Genomic DNA, 19,961 nt, shown 5'->3' on the forward strand with positions numbered 1-19,961 from the left:
TAAATTACTATTGCAATGTTCACAAATAAAATACGCCGCAGAAGATAAAAATATAGAACTAAGAAAATATGCGCACACACAAAAATAGACATTGTTATTTTTGGACAATTGTCCCTAGAAAAACCCCCAAGGGAAAACCAATGTTGCCGTTTAGTGGCAAACCTCTGGCAAACACTGCTCTCCATAGGCAAAATAATCTGGAGACTAACTGTCTCCCTCTGAAACTTGATTTGGCCTCTCTCCAACCACTCGCACTTCCTCAGGCTATTCGCACCTTTGCACAAAAATGTGCACTAGTGGCTTTGGTAAATTTGTGCAGCCCCTGGGAATGCCTCCCTACAAGTCATTCTACCTCCTGTATCTGCTAGACCCACTCACTCTGCCTCTGGGATACAGATCTAGCAACTGGCAACTGAAACGTGGTCTCTTAGGCAACTCGCACTGGATAAACTGGCTAACTCGCACTGCTAATTCAACCTCCTCCTGCAGATAGTTTGGCCTCCTTTTCCTGCCCTTCGGACACTGGAAAATACTAAGAAAATCTCCTCTAGAAACCTTCTTCCAAATCTTCGCTGATCCCTGCCTTTGATGCTTCCCTAGCTTCATCTGTGTCCTTGCTGAATACTGGAACTGGGTAAGTCGAACTGTTCATGTGAAAAACGTCTTCTCCAAACCCTTTGACCTGCTCTTATAATCTCTCGTTGAAGTCTCAATGGCCATGATCACATCTCAATCGATGGCTAAGATAATCTTGACTCCATCAATTAACTTTTTCGGAAGTCTCTAGAGCAAAATCGAATTCCCTCAATTAATTCACTTTAATTAACCAGTTTTCCCAAGTTAGACTTAGGAAATAATTAAATATTGGCTAATTAATTTAATTGAGGTGTCTCCAAGTCTTTTCTTGCGAAACCTTTTCTTGGTTTTGGAGATTTTGTGTTCCTTAGCCTCTTAGACACCATAGAGACTAGAACACCTGTCCGCTGCTACCCCAAACAAAAACTAACAATGTCTCTACGGGGGGCGTACAAAGGGTAGCAAGGGACATGCCCAAGTCCAGGGAGCTTGGAACGTAGAGGACACATACCCATGGAAGACTGCTGGATTCTCTAAGACTCCCAAGCTCCACCTACATGGACAATTCTGTGAAGTTGCTCTAGGTGACTACAAAGAACACCATCAACCTTGCCATATCCTAGATGTCCTTTTCACTCAGAGCTATAGATATTAACTGCAGTTCTCCTAATGTATTTTATTTTATTTCCAAATTGCTGTTTGTCTAATGTTTTGCTGAAAAAGGGTTTCACAGTCATACTATATTTGAAGTTATGTGCTAATGACAAAATGTTTCTTATTTGGTACATTTGCATTTATATGATGAGCTATTTGTACTTCAAGTTTTAGCACTTGAGAATTACTGGTTTTAAATACATACATCATAACAATGGCGCTTCTTATATTCAGGTTTGTTTTTATGTGCTTATTTATGTTCAGTAGTTTTAAACTCAGCATTGTGCAAATTCTACTAAAAACTGGAGTTTTGGTTTAAAAAGATCTACGCTAATGAGGTTCTCATCGAAGTCTACAAACGGCAACAGAGATTATCATCTATATAATCAATGTTTGGGAATCAACTTTGTATTAATAAAGTTGACATGAAATATACCTTTGAATAAGATTACTGGAATATGAGCTACAATTCAGGTTTTTCATATTACAAAGTCAACCCTGTAGTATAAAATTTAACTGGTCTTGCTTGTAGAAGTCCGAATGTTCTTACATTGCTCCCAAGATGGCACACTGGCTTGTACTAACTAAATTAAGCTCATTTCATAATCGCTGGTATGCTTGAATAAAATAAAATAAGATAATTTTAGCAAGATAACCTGACAGTTAAAATATCTTATAGATGGTAAGGTATTTTGATGATGCACAAGTTCTACCAAACTTAACATCAGTTGAATTTATTCTTGAGAGAATTGCCCAACAGAATTGTTCGTGAAATGGGAAAATAAACCCATTCAAATTTTATCTAAATTTTTTAATTAAAGAGCCTGTACGAAATGTGGCCCTTATACTAGTAAAGCAGCAAGGTATTAATAAAAAACTTAACAGAGAGTTAAAAAACAACTTTATACAACAAGATAGCTGTACAACAACTTTCCGGTAATCTCCATGTTTAAAAATAGAACTGTCTTTTCAACGAACCATGTGAGCTATTGTTCAGGGCATAGAGATTCCAAAGCCATTGTCTTGTTTATTTCTTTTAGCAATTCATATCTGTTATCCCTTCATATTTAATGTGTCTACATCAGTTCTTACTCTGGCTTTACTTTCGTCTCTCGAATGGGTTAGTGAACACTTTAGGGAACTGAGTTGTTAAGAATAATGAAGTCGTTTTTTATTTTTATTTTTAAAGAAAAATGTTTTCTTTCACTAACCATGTCACTTGTAGAAAGAACGAAATACAATAATATCCATGAATGATGAATGAGGTCAATGGGACTTGAAATTACATCCAGCAGAAGAGAAAAGAACTAAGGTAGAAGAACCTTGGGGACTCAATTTTTTTTTCTTTTAGAAATTTTCTGGCACCTCTGATTTTCATTGGGACCAATGTAGAATGAAGATTAATCTTTGTCAGATTAGGACAGGTCTACCCTGAAATTTCAGCTTGTTTTACCAACCATTGAAAAGAGTCTTGTCTTTAACAAATCATTCTTGTTTTGTGATCCATAGATCTATTTCTCTGTTACCACGGTGTATTCTGTTTCTTATTGTTTATTGAAGCATTGGGTTCCTTTTGTTTCAAGTAAACATTCCATTATAAGAGAATGAGACTTCTTGGGGTTGACATGCTTCAAATAAGTTTTAAGTATGAAGACAAAATGGTTAATGATTTTAATTAAACATTATTTTAAATGCAAATTTGTTCTTATAAAGGCCAGAAACGGATGTATGTGTCTCTGCGTTGAAGTGATAGGGCTGTAGATATTGACATTTTAGACTGTTTACAGCCTACCATTTTTCAAATGATGTTTAATGTTATGCTATTGTTGTGCTACTTTCAGGTTGTCAGGGCAAAAAAGAAGGACACTGGGAAAATATATGCATTGAAGATTATGGATAAACGATTCATAGCAAAAGAAAAGAAAACAGCTTATGTCAAGCTGGAGCGTATTGTGCTTGATCAATTAGATCACCCAGGGATAATAAAGCTGTACTTCACCTTTCAGGATGCATGCAATATTTGTATCCAGGAGTTAATTATACTTGTCTTGTATGTGCAGTTTGAAGAACTGGACTTTTTGGTTGCTAAAATAGGTGGCTGTTAATTATATTTGTACTGTATGTGCAGTTTGAAGAACTGCTCATTTCTGTTGCTGAAATAGGTGGCTTTTATTTTCAAAACGGTTGAATGTAAATCTTAAACATTTAAGCAGGTCTGCCAATTACCAGAGTGTCTAGGATATTGGATGTGGTGCTGCCTGCTTTTATCAACTAACTTCTTTGAATCAACTTATTCTGATTAGTTTTGATTATAGTTTTATTGCAAACACTGTCCTTGACTTGAACTATGCAGACCTGGGCCTTGAATCTTGTGATGGTGGTGAGCTTTTTGACCAGATAAGCAGAGTAAGTGACTCTACTTCATCTATTCCAGATCTGTTTTTGGCCACAGGAATTCTACTTGCCATGTGTTAGAAAATGGTAGTTTCGGTCGGTATTTTCATCAATAAAATTAAAAGAGAAAACTTGAATTTATACTTACCCCACAAGTGTCCAAGTCGGCCCTCCTAGATCAGGTCGGCTTGGCTCCTTGGAGGCACCTATTCAACCCCTTTTGAAGACTTTATATATGTGATCTCTCCTCCCAAAAAAAGGCACTTCGAATGATCTCACGATCTCTGTGGCTTATGCGAAGGTTGGTGGCTTATATCCCTGTGGATATGCGAAGGGTCTCTGGCTCTATCTTCTATGGTTTATGCGAAGGACTGAGGCATTATATTTCTGTGACATCATCCTTATTCTGAGGCTGAGGGAAAGACTGAAATTCAGCCCTCTAGGAGATCTGTGGCAGATCTAATTACAGACCTATTTATGGACAGAATTGAAGGGATCTTTGTATTGGATATTGGAGGGTTGGCTTGGCACTTGTGGGAGGTCATCTTGCTGGTCAGTATTTGTCTATGTGATCTTGTCAAAGATATGCTATTTTGATGTACAAATTGGATTGAATTGGACATTCTCTCATAAGGAAAGGTTGCTGGGTTTTTCCCCTTGGAGTGGGGTTTTCCCAGGGTAATATTGTGTCTCTTGTTCATTGTCTTATTGTGATCTTTACTGCTCTATGGATCTTAATGTTAATGGTTGAAATTTTCAAGTATAACTGCTTAATGATTGGAATGTTCTAAAGAAGTCAAATTGTATCATTGGAAGTAGTTATCAGTTTGAAAATTGTTTGAGTCTTGTATGCTACTAGAAAATCAACACCATGTGCTACCAGTCTGCCAAGCTAGACTGCAGCATGTTCTTCTTCAGTGTATATTGTTGGTTGGCTGCTCAGCTTGTCTTCCAACAGTGTCTCCAGGCTGTGAATAACCCTCATTTTGAAGGCCTTCTCCACTTGCCACGGCCTATGAGCAGTTGATGTCCAGGCTCCTAACCACCACCAAATAGTCTAAGGATTTTATCACCTTCTGGTCTAAATTTGTTTGCCTATGAGCCAGCACGTCTTCCCTTTCCATCAGATGATTTCCCAAATTGAGAAGAGCATCCGGATTTTGTTCATTGTAGACTCTGGTCCTGGTTCTTGTGCCTGAGGCAGGATTATGGACCCCGGAGGCCTTGCCACTCCATAAAATCTTGAGCCATTCTTGCACCATAAAGGGTTTGGCAGACTGAGATTATGCCCCGCCTGAGCAGGGTTGGCATTCTGGGTCTCTCACTTTCTGTATGGGATGAGAAATTTGCCATTGTGTTCACCGGACTACTGTGCAGAGCAAGCCAAGTTCAGAAATTGAATGAGAAAGGGGCAGAAGGCTAGAGTTTGCATGGTTAAATTGTTGAAGCCATGAAGCCACATTTAATTGGAATGACAGGTCTGTGGGAAATCCATTGCCGTTGTACCATTCCCCTATTTCTGCATTGAGCTGCCATAGAACTTTCATCTTTCTTATTCCTTGTTTGAGAGGGTGTCAATCTTCACAAATTTGTTTGCTAACCAATCTGCAATCTGTAACATGTTTGCAATCTTCATAGTACTGTCATGGAATGTTGCTTCCTATCCTGGGATGGGATTCAAATCGTGCTGTTAAGGTAGGCTATTATTAACCTTAAATCATTCTCAAAAAAGATATTCTCAAAACTTTGTTTTAGGTTTTGTTTGACTCCACATATCTTTGAATCCAGTTCTGCTTGGTTATTGGATTTATGGCCCAGGGATTGGTAGATGGCCCTACTATGTTTCCTTCTTGATCCCTGAATACTCCCCTTGCTCCAGCTATGTCTGGGTTACCTTTAGATGATACATAAAAACTGTACTTGATCCAGCCACAAGAGGGAGGTTGTATAGTTGGTTGATTGATTGAGAGCCTAAATTCTGTCCTTCAATGGAGTTTTGTTGTTGTACAATACGCTTTCTTCCAAACTCACACAAATATGAAAATAAGCAATTTGCATGTTGGAATAAACATTATTGCTTGCATAACACTGGAAGTTTAAATATTTTGGGTGCAGAAATCTCGTATTTCAGAGGATGAAGCACGTTTCTATATTGCAGAGATTGTGGATGTCCTTGAGTACCTTCACAAAGTAGGACTGATACACCGAGATGTAAAGGTGAGTGGCACTTAGACTTTAGATTGCAATATCGCATCACATGGTGAAGTCATTTGTTGTTTACTGAAATACTATATTGTGTGCTTGTTATCAGCCAGAGAATATACTTCTTACTGCAGATGGACATGTGAAACTAGCAGATTTTGGCAGTGTAAAACCAATGGAAAACACCTCAATTTCAATTATTCCGACTACGTCAAGTAAGGCCTCAAGGAAGGTAGTTTTATGGAATATTCTGTTTTCTTGTAATTTAAGATAATTGTTACACATTACTTGTTCTTTCCACCTGGAATAATATGTCTGCTTGTGCATATAAAGAGTGGAAATTCTGAAGTAGATTTTTAAGGGCCTCAACTGTGAACTTGCACAGATGAGAAGGCCTGCACATTTGTTGGTACAGCTGCCTATGTTCCGCCAGAGGTCCTTAAGCATGCACCTCCAACAATTGGGTACTAGGCTTTCTCCTTTAATATTATGTTTAGTTGCTAGAGGTTTTATTCGTATTCTTGTTGATATGTCTTTTGACGGTAGGTGTGTGAGTTCCTTAGTTATTTTAGATTGCAATTGTTGAAAACAGAAACGATCTATGGGCACTGGGTTGCACTTTGTATCAGATGCTGTCTGGCATATCACCCTTTAAAGATGGCAGTGAGTGGCTTACATTCCAAAGGATCATGGATAGAGATTTCAAATTTCCTGAATATTTTTCTTCTGAAGCACGGCACCTTATTGATTGTTTGTTGGTAAGTTGAAGGCATTGAATTGCATTTGAAATATAAGTTATAAAATTTTCAATTTTAGTTGTATTATATTTCTGCTTGTTATTTTTTTTCTAGTGCTGTTTTTCATCTATATATATTTGTTGTTAAGAAATGCCCTTGGTGCCACTTCAGATGAAGTGCATATTTTGAGCGAGAATGGGGAGCATTTTTTAAATGCATAATTTGAGATCAACAAATTAGATGCACCCTTGCAAATTCTCAAATAGTCATTGAAGCAAGCTGTTTGCTAAACACTGAACACCATTTTCAATTTGAAGACAGACCACTTTGTCCTGATTCTTGCAGTGTACTTGAAGTTTAACTGAATTTGGAGTTTCATCATACATAGTTTTCCGTCTGTTGGCATAGAAAATTCTTGTTTGTAATAAAATGCATAGCTGCATCAGTTATAGAGTGGATCTTCAACTTACTAGTAGTAATGACCTCAAATTTTAGTAGTTAGTGCTATCACGTCCATGATTACCACCTCCTCTATATATGTATGTGCTGGTCAGCAGGGAAAGGTATGCTTGAGTTTGTAGATAAATTTATCATGATTGCAGGTTTGGGTCTTCAACGGAACAGCACTTTTTTCTTGATAACACTTTACAGAGCAGAATATGAGATATGGACAATTAGGTTGAGATCGCAAGAGGGAGAGGGAAGGATCGAATGGAACCATCAACAAACCCATGAAAAAGAGAAACACAAAATATGGTGCTCGTAGGCTGAAAAGAATCAATCACTGTGAATCAGTATGATAAGATAATGCAAATGAGAGCTTGTGTAGTGTATTTATACACAATTCAAGTGAGGTGTCTCTACAAGAGGGGATTATAGCCTCACAAACCAAGGGGACATATCCAAAGGTGTGACTATGCTGACATAATCAAATATGTAAAAAAGTACAATAAAGTGGGTACTTAGCCATAAACGACCGCATGTGAAGATTTCCTTCATTCCAACACCCCATTTTAATCTTAGCATGGGGATATGAAGAAGGATGCTAAAGTATTGGAGTGGGATACCCAACACAATAGAGATACATCCATAGCTGATAATTTAATGTAGCATTGGTATGAGATGACCCAACTCAAATACAAAAGTGGACGAGTATATGAATCAATGTTGTGAAAATCGTTATTGGGATTAAACTGGCGAGGGGAAAAAATCGGGAAAAAATCGAGAAAAAATCGTTAAATACAAAAATATTCATTTTTTTTTCAAAATTTCTAATATCTAAAGCATCTACAACATAAAATAAATACAGACACATAAATATGATAAAATAACTAATATATAATATGTGTAATATCATTTCTAGTGCTACATCACACATAACAGTGAATCATGTCTTGAATAGTAAGCCTTGACTCTTGAGTCCCAACCCAGCCTCAAAATATCAACAAAAAATATAATAATGTATCTCATATCATGAGTCATAATGTCATATACAATGAAATGAACCAAATAACTAATACTACTGATTTCCTCTGCCCCTCTTGCGAGAAAATGCAATAGTTTCCCTTTCCCTCTAGATGTAGATGCCGTTGGAGTTGGTAGTGGACTCTGTTGTGCTCAAGAAGCCGAAGTAGGAGCTAGAGGAGGTAGACCACGTCCTCTACTGGTGGCAGGGGTAGCTTGGGTAGGTGGTGTCACCTCCCCCTCCTCCCCTTCCTCCCCCTCTACGCCTTCCACTACCTCCTGCTCTAACCAATCATCGACAGACTCCATGAGAGGCCTTTAGGCTTCAACCCTCCATGCAGCAATGGTGTCAATCTGATCCAATGAGATGGCATCCATATTAGGTATCCTCTCAAGTTGCCTCACCCACAATCGAAGATTGTAGTAGACATAGGCCATGTCATTAAGTCGCTGGGACTCCAACCTATACAAAGATCATAAAATAATCATTATAAAAAAAATATTATTTAAGAATTCAAAAAATTAATTGGAAATTTAGAATATTTTAAGTTTTAAGTTTCACCTATTGCGCTTCTTGTTGTGTATTTTTTCAAATACACTCCAGTTGCGCTCGCATCCTGAGGAGCTACATGTTTGGTTGAGGATTCGAATGACAAGTTTTTGCAGATGCGGTACTCTGGCACCATAGCGAGTCCACCGTGCATCTAAAATGAAATTTGAAAGTTGAAGCAAAGTATGAAGTTATGAACTTGAAGAGACAATGAAATTTGAAACAAACTAAAAAATACTTGGCATTTGAGTCTTCCTATCAACCACAACCATCTCAAAGCCAAATGTGCCACCTGGCATCCTGTATGTCTCCATTTCTTTGGAGATTTCTGGACGTTCTACTGGAGAGCGCACCATCCTCTGAACACAGGTTAAGAATCCCTCCATGATCTCAGCATCAAATAAAAACCTATATGGGTAAGAAAATGCAGTGTTCAGGTAGATCCCTGCAGCATGAATGGAACGATGGAGTGTGTGACGATGAAGTGTGTTGTTCCATCATTCATCAATCACTTCCCATAGGAGGAGTTGTTTCTGAAACCCCTTATCTCCTTTATCATCATAGTAGGCCCGAATGGATTCTTTGGCCTTGTCCATGGCCTCATACAAATAGCCCATTGCAGGCTTTTCACCATCAACTAATCGAAAACCCTTTACCAAAGGTTTAGTAATGGTGCACACCTCCTGCACTCTCGCCCAGAAGTTTGCTTGGTATGAAACTAATCTTCATATGGCCTGTCCTTCTGGTTTGTGGCTAAATGTTAAAGCACGCCACTCCTCTGAAAGAAACATTCTCTTCACATCCCACATAGAATTCAAGAGGGATTGAAGAGATATGAAACTGGTGGCAAACCGTGTAATGGCGGGGCACACCAACTCCTTGTTGTTGGTGAATTTTCTCATCAAGCTAAGCACAAATGCATGATTATATATAAATTTTGTAATGCTTTTTGATGAGTCAACAATATCTTTGACAAAGGAAATTTTTCCTATGTTTTCCAACATCAAAATCAATACAATGTGCAACACAAGGCGTTCAAAATAAAGTAGGATGCCTCTCCATAAGCATCTTGCCAGCAACAACATAATTTGCGGCATTGTCCGTTATGACTTGGTTGATATGCAGTTCATCATGGAGTTTGAGGGATATGCAGTTCATGGTAATGTTAAATTCTTAAAGTAAAAGTGATATTCTCCTTTATTTTTCATTTTCATCCTTTTACTTAAATTTTAACATTACCATGAAATGACTCAGGATGTTTGAGAGTGGTTTCGCCCTCATTGGATTTCATATGGAGAAAGTAGAATTTTAGATCTCACTCAAAATCCAACAGACTTATTTGTTTTTCAGGATTTCAAGATTGGAGGGATTGCAATGTTTCCATTAGATTTTATCATGTACTAGTGTATGGAACTTGTATTTAATCAAGAGAACCAAGCCCTCTATGCAGGGAAACTCCCAATAATCAAGATCATGTAGGGTACTAGGGTATGAAACATGTATTTAATCAAGAGCACTAAGGTCGTTCGACTATGTAGGAGGAGACTCCCAATACAACAATGGTCCTTCTAAAGAATGGGATGTGGATGCAGAAAATCCTGATTTGGATCTCTCTCTTGCAGCCTTATAGTCTTTATTGTACTTGCAGCCTCATATATTAATATAAATAAAGGCTGATTTTGAGATTTGGATATATAATAAAGGTTGCTTTTGGATATTCCAATATTTTTATTTTCATTATGTGATCATTCATGAGTAAATGTGATGTAAATTAAATCTTAATGTTTAAGTGTAATAAATTATAATGTATCATTTATGCTTTATGATTGCACATATATATATATATATATATTTTCAATATATATATATATATATATATATATATATATATAAATATTTTCAATATATATATATAAATATTTTCAATATATATATATATATATTCGCGTTTCCCCTTTTCCAAAATTTGGGGAGGTCGCGTTTCGTATCGCTTCTCGTTTCGGAAACTCGTACCCATTTCCCCGTTTCGTGCAACTTAGGTGCCCATACCTAGAAACCACGGTTTGCCGAAGAAATTTGGTCCAAACATGAAGTTTTCTTGCTTGGGATGCTAAAATATCTCGTTTTTCTCCTCCTCTGCCCTAGTAGACACCTTCCTCTCCTCCTCAGCTCTCAAACAAGTCCGCTGTCTGGTAAAAATGATAAATAAAACTCATAATTTTGCTTATAAAATGCGCTGTCCCTGTGGCCCGTGATTTTTTCACATCGCATCGCGATTATTTGAGCAATTTTTTGGAAAAAAACCTTGTAAAAATCGCGCGATATTATCGTTTAAACCAAAAACCCGCAATTTTTTCAAATAGTCGTGATAATATCGCGATTTTCACAACACTGATTTGAATATCCGACCATCATCATAGAACTATTGAACCCTTGAGAAGATGTTATTGAACTGCCCATCATCTGGAGACTCACGATAGTGCTCTGGCCATCTGATAAGCAGGTGATGAAAGAGGGATAAGTGCACAAAAGAAAAGTGAGTGGGATACACAACTTAGTATATAGTCAGCAATAGATGGAAGAATAGAGGGTGGGTTTTTGATAACCCAATCAATACAGAAACTGGACCCAATAACCTAAAAGAATGTTGCCACCAATTTGTTCATTTGTTGGAGAAAACTGTTACTGGCTTGCTCATCCAATGGAGGAGCTCAAGGAGACATCCCTGCCATATTGCGCACCTATTGGTAGAGTGGTACTACTGAATTGCTCATCTAATGGAGTACTAGAAGAAACAACCTGTTTAGAAATGGGGAATGTAATTATCGATCTGTTTAATTGTTGGAAAAAACTGTCATTGACCTACTCATCCAATGGATGGGGGAAAGACATATCCCAGACATACTGCTCATCTATTGGGAGAGTGGCACTACTGAACCATCCCTTTGAAGAGGTGTTGGAAGAGATATCCATATAGAAATAATGAATGCAAATACAGATCAGCTCATCAGCATCTATTGTAAACAATTATCACTAACCTTTTCATCCAATGAAAGAGGGGGCGGGGAAGATATATCCTTGCCATACTGTCTATCTAATGTGAGTTTGGTATTGAACTGTTCATTTGAAGAGGTGTGTGAAGAAATATCCTATGGTGGTGAGGTGATAGGAGTGCCAACCTCAAATAAGATCAGGTGTAGCTGAGGTGAGAGTGAGAAGATCCAATCCATATATCTAAAAGAGCTTGAATATGACCATGCATGCTCAAAAACAACAAGCGTGCAGGCTTATGGATACCCAACATAGGTGCACCTAAGAGAGCGAAGTTAAAAGGATGCTTGAATATAAAATGAGAGAGTTTATAAATACCCACCTCCTCACAAACAATGGTTGTGGCCGGAAAAATATACTACAGGTGGCTGAAAAGCAAGTGAGAGTTGGCTTGCGGAGAACCAACTCGAAATGATGTTTGGTTGAAACAGAAATAAAGAAGTGAGAAGGTTAATGAATATCTATCTCAACATAGGTTGGCCCTATGCACAACATCCTCCTCAAAGATGGAAAGGAGGTTAGGAAGAGAAAGCATGAGATAGCAACCCCACTGTAATATTAAATGCAGGTGCTCTAAAGATAAAACCTCCCCAAAACACCACAGCACCAATTCCAATAGATTGCCACAACTAGGCAAGGGGACTCTAGCAGAGATTTGAAAGGAGCCATTAAAGTGTGCTCTATATAGGATGTCCCATAAGGAAAAATATAAGTGTAAAGGAGAAAGGTCCACACAATTAAACTGAACCAAGCTCAGAATCATCACTAGAAATTAGAATCATCAGTAGACTGGGATAGAGCTAATGGACTTACAAGTGGAGACTGCATCAAAGGGGTCAAGAGAGGTCTTCCCTCGCAAACAAATTCTGACAAGCTTGCGAGAGTCACTATGAATCATTGTTGGAAGTTGAGAAGTAGGTTTTGTGTCACTAACTGCAACATCCAATATAAAGGTGTCCATCCCTGGAATATGGAGAATATCTCCAAATAAGGTGGATTCGGTAGCAAGAGTATTGTCCTCTAAATCTGGTACATATGGATCTGCAAGGTACGCTGCAATATCTGTAACAAAGGAGTGCATTTACTCTAGGAAAGAAAAGTCTCCATGAAAACCTCAAGAGAACCTACAAAAAGAGCCAAGAAAAGACCACTAAGTGACCCTTGGCCTTTCTTATAGCTGTTACAATGATCAAAACATGATAAGCAGATCTACACTTCTCTGAATCAGTCCTTGTGCTGGAACCCTGAAAACTACCTAAAACACCTTTCAAAACACAGTGTGCCCTATCATTGCAAAATCTAGCACACTAGTGCAAAGGCTCACTAAGCAACCAAGATTGTGTGCAACAATGGGAGTGTTACCATTATCACCTCACCGACAACTCCCCTCGTTTTAGTGATGGACACAATACACCACAAGGGAGGCTTTGTTGAAAATAATACCAAGGAGAGGTGTTACTAGGCATTTATCCTTTTTAGCTTAGTAAACACATTAATGAATTTTGTCTTGGTGACATTATGAGTTATATTAATGTCATGGGTGGAAGAGATACTTAAAAGTGGTGTATCATGTATTTTTTCTAATATTAAAGTCACTTGTACTTTATAAAGTTATTTTATGTGTAAAGTACATAATTCACTTTTCTAATATTAAAGTGAGTTGAGAAAATCACTTTATGAGAAAATTAAAATAATGTATTCATCTTGAAAAAGATTAGTAGGAGGCTTTTAAGTAATGGGGCTGATGTATGAGGGGGGTCATTGGGAAAAGTGATCTCAACCACACATCTTGAGATTTGGAGATTAAATCTCAACCATTGAATCCTAGGGTTAGGGTTAGGGATTCAATCTTTTCCAAAAGACAAAAGGAGAAAAGGGAGGCTCATTCACTTCACTTCAGTCTTGAGAGAGCAAGAGGAGGAGAGAACTTGAAGGAGATTTTGCAGATTGAGAAAGAGAGTTTGAATTTCTAAGAAGAGGCAGCGAAAGGGAGGCACAATTTCCAAGGAGAGGAGCACACAAATCGAGGGACAGTCAGCACAGAATTGAGACAAGCAGCAGCACAAATTGAGGGCTGTAGCATGAATTTCGAGAGTCTTTCCAGCATGATTTTCGAGGAGGGCCTCTGCTGTCACCTGGCATGAATTTCGAGGCATCTTCAATCACTTCCAGCACAGATTTTGAGGCTGTCTACAACACGATTTTTCAGGCAGTCTGGGCACAGAAATCGAGACAGTCTCCAGAAATTGAGGCTGTTTATGCACATATTTTGAGGCTGTTTTGGGCACAGAAATCATGGCTGTTGCAGCACAGATTTCAAGGCTATTTTATGAGCACCAAAATCTAGGAGCTGGACTGTGGAAAAGTGCAGAAAATGCTAGGCACTTGAGATTGTGAAAATCTGAAAAATTTCAGTGGGCACAATTTTCCAGATTTGCATTTAATGCTTCAGCTGAAGGGAGATAAGTATTGTGTTTAATTTTTATGTACTTAGACTAATTTCTCAAGCAATAAAATCCTCCTTTGAAGACTGGTTTTCCCCAAGAGGCTGTGGGGTTTTTCCGTGGTCACCTTGACCAAAAATAAGTGTCTCTCATGCTTGAATGCTTGCATAAATTTAGCATTAATTACAGCTGATAAGAAATGTGTTATATAGTAGAAACACTCTTTGAATGTTTACAAATAATGCATTCTGAAATTTATATCAGCGTGACAAAACATGTGGATGGTATGAAGACTAAAGCCTTGACCCTATTTGCATAAATTTAGCATTAATTACAGCTGATAAGAAATGTGTTATATAGTAGAAACACTCTTTGAATGTTTACAAATAATGCATTCTGAAATTTATATCAGCGTGACAAAACATGTGGATGGTATGAAGACTAAAGCCTTGACCCTATTGTTTCACTAATCAAGTAGGATTTTGTTGAGATATATAAAACTCATCATAATATTTAATTTAATTTTATTGTAACATTAATCTACACTATCGTTGATTGGTTGGTTACATATCTGTGTTTTTCAAAAATACATATTTGTCTTTTTCAAAAAATCTATAAAATTTTAACATATTTGGGAAATTAGATGCATTGTATTATTTTAATCTTTTTATACGATGCATTCTTTTCTAACTGTAACTTATATTGCCATTGTATAAAATAAAGCATATTTTAATCATGTTACGTCAAAAAGGTTAGGGATGATTATTGAAGGGTATTAGAGATAATTTTGTTAACGAATGAAAAATACTAAACATCATGTAGTAAAATAATGATTGGTTTATTGTCTTTTCATCTTGGCCACCAGATATCATATTATCCTTTTCCTATGGGCCATTCAAGATTTTGTGGCGAGTAGGAGAAGTGGCCCATGAACAAGAGCTTCTGGAAGGATGTAAAATTCACAACGTATTTCATGTCTTGTTGTTTCCACAGAACTCCCACCATTGGGTGAGGAAGGAGAATTAACCTTGGTTCCTGAAAAGATCCTTGCTACAAGGGAGAGGAAGCTGTGGAATAGGACAATCAAGGAGTACTTGGTAAAATGGAAAGATTTTTCGATAGAAGATGCTACCTGGGAGGGTGAATAGGTGCTCAAACATCTTGAATTGAAATTGATTGAGGACAAGCAATCTTGGGCGGGGAGGATTGTAATGTCCTCGACCACTCAGGAAGATTATGATGGAGTCCGCTAGCCTAGAGTGGTTCCCATAGGATAAAGCGAGGAAATATTTAATAAAGGGGACTTAAATTGCCTAAGGAAAACATTATAAAGTCTAAATAGGAGAAAGGGTGATATTCCCTAGGCAAATGAAAAGTCATTTTAAATTTATAAAGTTAAATATCATAAAATGACTTTATAAAAGTTGATTTAATAAAAGGGAAGGTGAAAAGGTGACCCTAAGCTCATAAAAGAAGGAAAATGAGGAGACTCTCCTCATTCATGCGTTTTGAGTTTTCTGAGAAAGAGCTATTTGAGAGTTTTGTTGAGGAATCTAGAGCAGCTAGATGAGGGGTGATTTCTCTTACTTTGATAACTGCTTGTGATGTTCTTTTACTTCCAACTTGATGTACTCGTTATTTTGCTTCTTCTTATCTTGATTATTATGGTGTTCCTATCATCAAACAACTACTGAAACATGAAGATTTATAGAACAAATGGACACAGGATGTAGGCTGCTAGCCAGTGCCAAAACCTCTCCTAGAGTGAAAAATGCACAAGAAATTCTTCTCTTATAGCATCTTCAAATGACGAATTCCAAGACCTTTAAACCCTAGAACAAAAATCCCTCCGAGACCTATGTAAAAATATTTTAGTTCATGGTCCCTCATAGTTAGACACCATGGTCCTGAAGGCTTTCATAAAAGTGTTGCCAAATTTAGCTGCTGATCCATTCATTTGTGTGCCCAAATGACTTTAACATATAGGCCCAAAGCCTTTCAATACAATGCCACCGTAAAATCTGTCGCGATATAAATCTCGGCCCAAGTGCTTATGCTACCAAGCTAAGTCTCCACTGGCCCTTTTGAATCATATCCCTGAGGGATTCTCTTATAACACAAAACCTCCATGCTCCCGGTCTTCTTATCGCATGGGTCCAAGTGTCGTGACCTTATCGTTAAGTCTGAGTGCTTAATATTTGCCTCCACATCTTTGGTCCCTAAGCTTTGAGCTCTTGGTCTTTGCTGTTGCATAAAACCTTAACCTGATGTTGTGTATTAGCCCCCAACGCCTTTCACCTTAAGCCCGCGCTCTTGATCGCTGCCACATAGAACCAAGAGTAAAACAAAGCATCAATCATTGTCTTCTTGACCTGTATCTTTATATGGAAGAGTTTGGTCATTTCTTTCTCTTCCTGTTGTTGAAGGCTACTCAGATAAGAATGAAGCAAGAGGATTCTCCTAGGGTAGAGCATAAGTGAATTGCGTTCGAGAGGGAGAAATGGTACAGACATCTAGAGCCATGCCAGATGACCAAAAGAGCTTTCAGTTCAAAGGTAGCTGACTGACAAGCCAACATGTTTGTAAGATGCCATGATGAAGGAAAGTGTGCTAAAGACCTGAAGAGAAGTCAGTGATGACTTCCAAGTAAATCTACAAGATCTAGCATTCGACAAATGACATCATAAAGCGAGATTCATGGCAAGAGGGAGAAGACCATGTCAAGACATTTGCTCAAATTGTCAGGTACACTTTTATTATAATTATTATCTTTATGATTTCTATTGAAGATTACTCTAGATGGATGTAAAGACCATTTTCCTTGATGAAGTATTTAAAGAAGTGTACATAGAGCTAGCTCGAGTTTTTGAGGAACATGAAGGAGTCTCTTGCTTGCAAACAAAAGAAGGATTGGTACAGGCACCTCAGACTTGGTATTCATGGATTAATGGATCAAGGTTGATTTTGTTATCATATGACGAATGTAGGACTCATGTGATAGAGGGAGTAGTTAACCTTGCTTCAATGACAGAGGGAGTTGACCTTTGAGTTTGAGATGAAAGACCTAGACTTATGCATTACCTCCTTGGTCAAAGAAAGCACCTCGCTAGGGTGACCGAAAAGCAGTGTGATGTAAAGGAATTTTTGAGCCAAGGCATGTGGCTCAAAATGTGTTGAAGTAACAACATGGTATAGTTAGATATGTATTGAAATGATAAAGTGTAGTTGCTAGAATATACAGATTCAGATTGGGTAGAGAGTGTAGAAGACAGAAAGAGTACATCAGGATGTTGTTGCAGTTAAGGCTCTGCTAATGATTTCTTGAATGAGCAAGAAGTAGACATTTGTTGCACTCAATACTACACAACATCGAGTATATTGCAACTTGGCTGGTGAGTTGTGAAGCAATATTGCTTCAAAAGCTATTTGCAGGATTGTTTGATGAAGTGCAGGAAACAACCATGATGATAGGTCGAAGCACATTGAGTTCTAGTACCGAGACATGGTATAGAAGGGAGCAGTGTGGCTCCAATACTATTCTACAAACGAGCAGGTTCTGAGAAAGCCTCTGCCCCAGGATGAAGTTTGTATACTTTGAGGTCAAGCTTGGAGAGGTTGAGAATACCTCTCTCAGTGAGAGGGAGTGTTGATATTGCAACATCAATGACAAACATTCCCCCTTGGTCACAAATGTGATCAGGTTACCATGTAATGTGGTTAGGGAGAATGGTTCGGAGAGGATTGAGGCCCAAATTACTCTTGAAAAGGGTTGAGTGGGAGCCTGTAACATTTGGTCCAAATCACTCCCCAAATGAGTTGATTGTGTGCCTAGGGTTTCACCATGGGTTAGAGGTGCTGATCGAGTTTGTGGTGAAGCAAGACTAGTCTGTAATATGTATACCATGGGTCAGAGGTGCTAACCAGAATTATGGTGATTTGTTGATGCTGCTGATGATGATGCTGCTGATTTATTTCAACATTTGCTTAGAGAAAATTTTCAACAAGGGAACATCTGAAAAAATTATTATGAATACCTCCCTAGCTAAGAGGGAGTGTTGAATTTTGTAGCTATGGTTGGTCTTCATAATTTTATTTTAGCCCATCAAAAACAAGAGAAATGATAAATATAAATTGATTTTTAAGTCGGCTCCAAATTAATGAGGGAAAATAAAAAAAATTAAATTTTCAAAATTGCCTCCAAAATCAAGTCGGCTCAAATTGGCCCAGCCCAAGGGACGTGTCTATTGGGGCACTTTAATCTCTATATATACAAACATTCACCCTTCTCCATTGTACCACAAATTTAGATCGCTTCTTATATTCTGTGCACACGTGGGAGTTCTCTGAGGCAGCAAGATGAGATTCTCGGCAGAAGGCTGAAATTCCCTGAGGCAACCGCAGACCAAAATTCCCTGGGACAGCAGCAGACCGAAGTTTCCTGAGGCAGCAGCAGACCGAATTCTCTGAGGCAGACCAATTTTTCTGAGGCTACTTATCTCTGTTTGACCAGGTTTTCCCTGGGTGTTTTTATAGTCAGTTTGATCTTGTTTGATTGGAAAAGATTAGATTGTATCTCTTGTTGAACTGAATAATTTCTCTAAGAAAAGGTTTCTGACTTTTTCCCTAGAAGAGGTTTTTACCAGGGTAAATATCTGTGTCTCTTGTTTGACTCTCTTTATGATCCTACTGTCATTATTTGTTCTACTGTTGAATGTGAATACAAAAGGATTTAACTAAGAAATCATTAGAAATAATTATCAGATTAGAAGGTCTTGAAAAATCAACAGTTAGGACAATTAGGTAGTATAACGACCACATTGATGCAATAAAAGAGGATCTTCAGTAATTAAATTATTCTTTTTATCTTTCATCTCTCACGTATATTGTCAGAAGTCCACCAGTTTCTAGATAGAAGACCCCACATCTAATAGTGCTGGTGGAGGCATAGCAAAGGAGTGGCCTTCCCCAGAATTTTTGTCAATTGTTCTCTTATTGACTTGAGTTTGGGAGGTGACACCTCTACAAGAAAATCTCTCCTTCACATCTGCCGCCATTGCAGCTAGAGCAGTTGAGATTTTTGAAACATAGTCAGATTTTCACATATGCTAACTCCTTTTCCAGGGATGCCCAAAAGATGCTTCTTTACCCTTGCTATAACTCCCAAATGGCCACAAATATTGTACTTTCATTTATGTGCCCTGCCATTGTTCTTGGGTTTGTTTCAAGGGAATTTGGTCACATATGGCGAAAGGGTTTTTTTTGGATTGAAAATCCCCTTTTCATATTCAGTCAATCCCTTTTATGGGTACAAAAACAAGGGATAAACCCATGGGTCTTTTTTGGATCGAAAATCCTCTTTGCATATTCAGTCAACTTTGATGGGAACAAAAATGATTGATAAATTAAGAAAGTAATCGAAGGGACAAAGATGATATGCAACGTTAACTAAAGCATGATTCAGAATGAGGGTGGGACCCTGTGATCAAGCAAAAGAGCTAGGGCCTCTTTCCAATTTCTTTCTTACCTCAGAGGTGTGTTAGGGACAAAGATTTGTCAAATTTGTTTGCAATTGCTCTTTCGGCAGGCCAATCTGCTGTCTGGTCAGTTGCCTTCCTCACATGAGAAAACCTGCAAGATTGAAACCTCTTGTGGCATGTTGAATCCAGGATACATCACTAGTCATTTCCCAAGACACATTTAGGTTTCTTCCACGACACAATATGCTTAAAACCTTCTTTAAGAGATTCTGTAATACCCATCATTAGAGCTTCCGCCTCTGTTCAATTGATTGTAGTATTCCTGAAGAACCTATGAATGACAACTATGGCATTAACTTGATGGTCCCCTGAAGACTCCTGCAGCTTCTATAGCCTTCAGAGGCCTGATCAA

At 38.0% G+C, this 19,961-nt stretch overlaps 1 protein-coding gene across 1 annotated transcript in view; it reads left to right on the forward strand.

Moving 5' to 3' along the window:
• Positions 1–19,961, forward strand: part of LOC149215216 (3-phosphoinositide-dependent protein kinase 2-like) — a 97,510-nt gene that overhangs the window by 36,200 nt on the left and 41,349 nt on the right. Inside the window, exons 2-7 of the mRNA XM_089392559.1 lie at positions 3,072–3,252; positions 3,584–3,636; positions 5,740–5,841; positions 5,936–6,041; positions 6,212–6,290; positions 6,419–6,584. Coding sequence (XP_089248685.1) covers positions 3,072–3,252; positions 3,584–3,636; positions 5,740–5,841; positions 5,936–6,041; positions 6,212–6,290; positions 6,419–6,584 — 687 coding nt within the window. The remainder of the gene's footprint in view (positions 1–3,071; positions 3,253–3,583; positions 3,637–5,739; positions 5,842–5,935; positions 6,042–6,211; positions 6,291–6,418; positions 6,585–19,961) is intronic.

This window comes from Pinus tabuliformis, chromosome 1_1 (genome assembly GCF_031772625.1).
Source record: "Pinus tabuliformis cultivar Carrire ecotype Pingquan chromosome 1_1, CPIR1, whole genome shotgun sequence".
NCBI lineage: Eukaryota > Viridiplantae > Streptophyta > Pinopsida > Pinales > Pinaceae > Pinus > Pinus tabuliformis.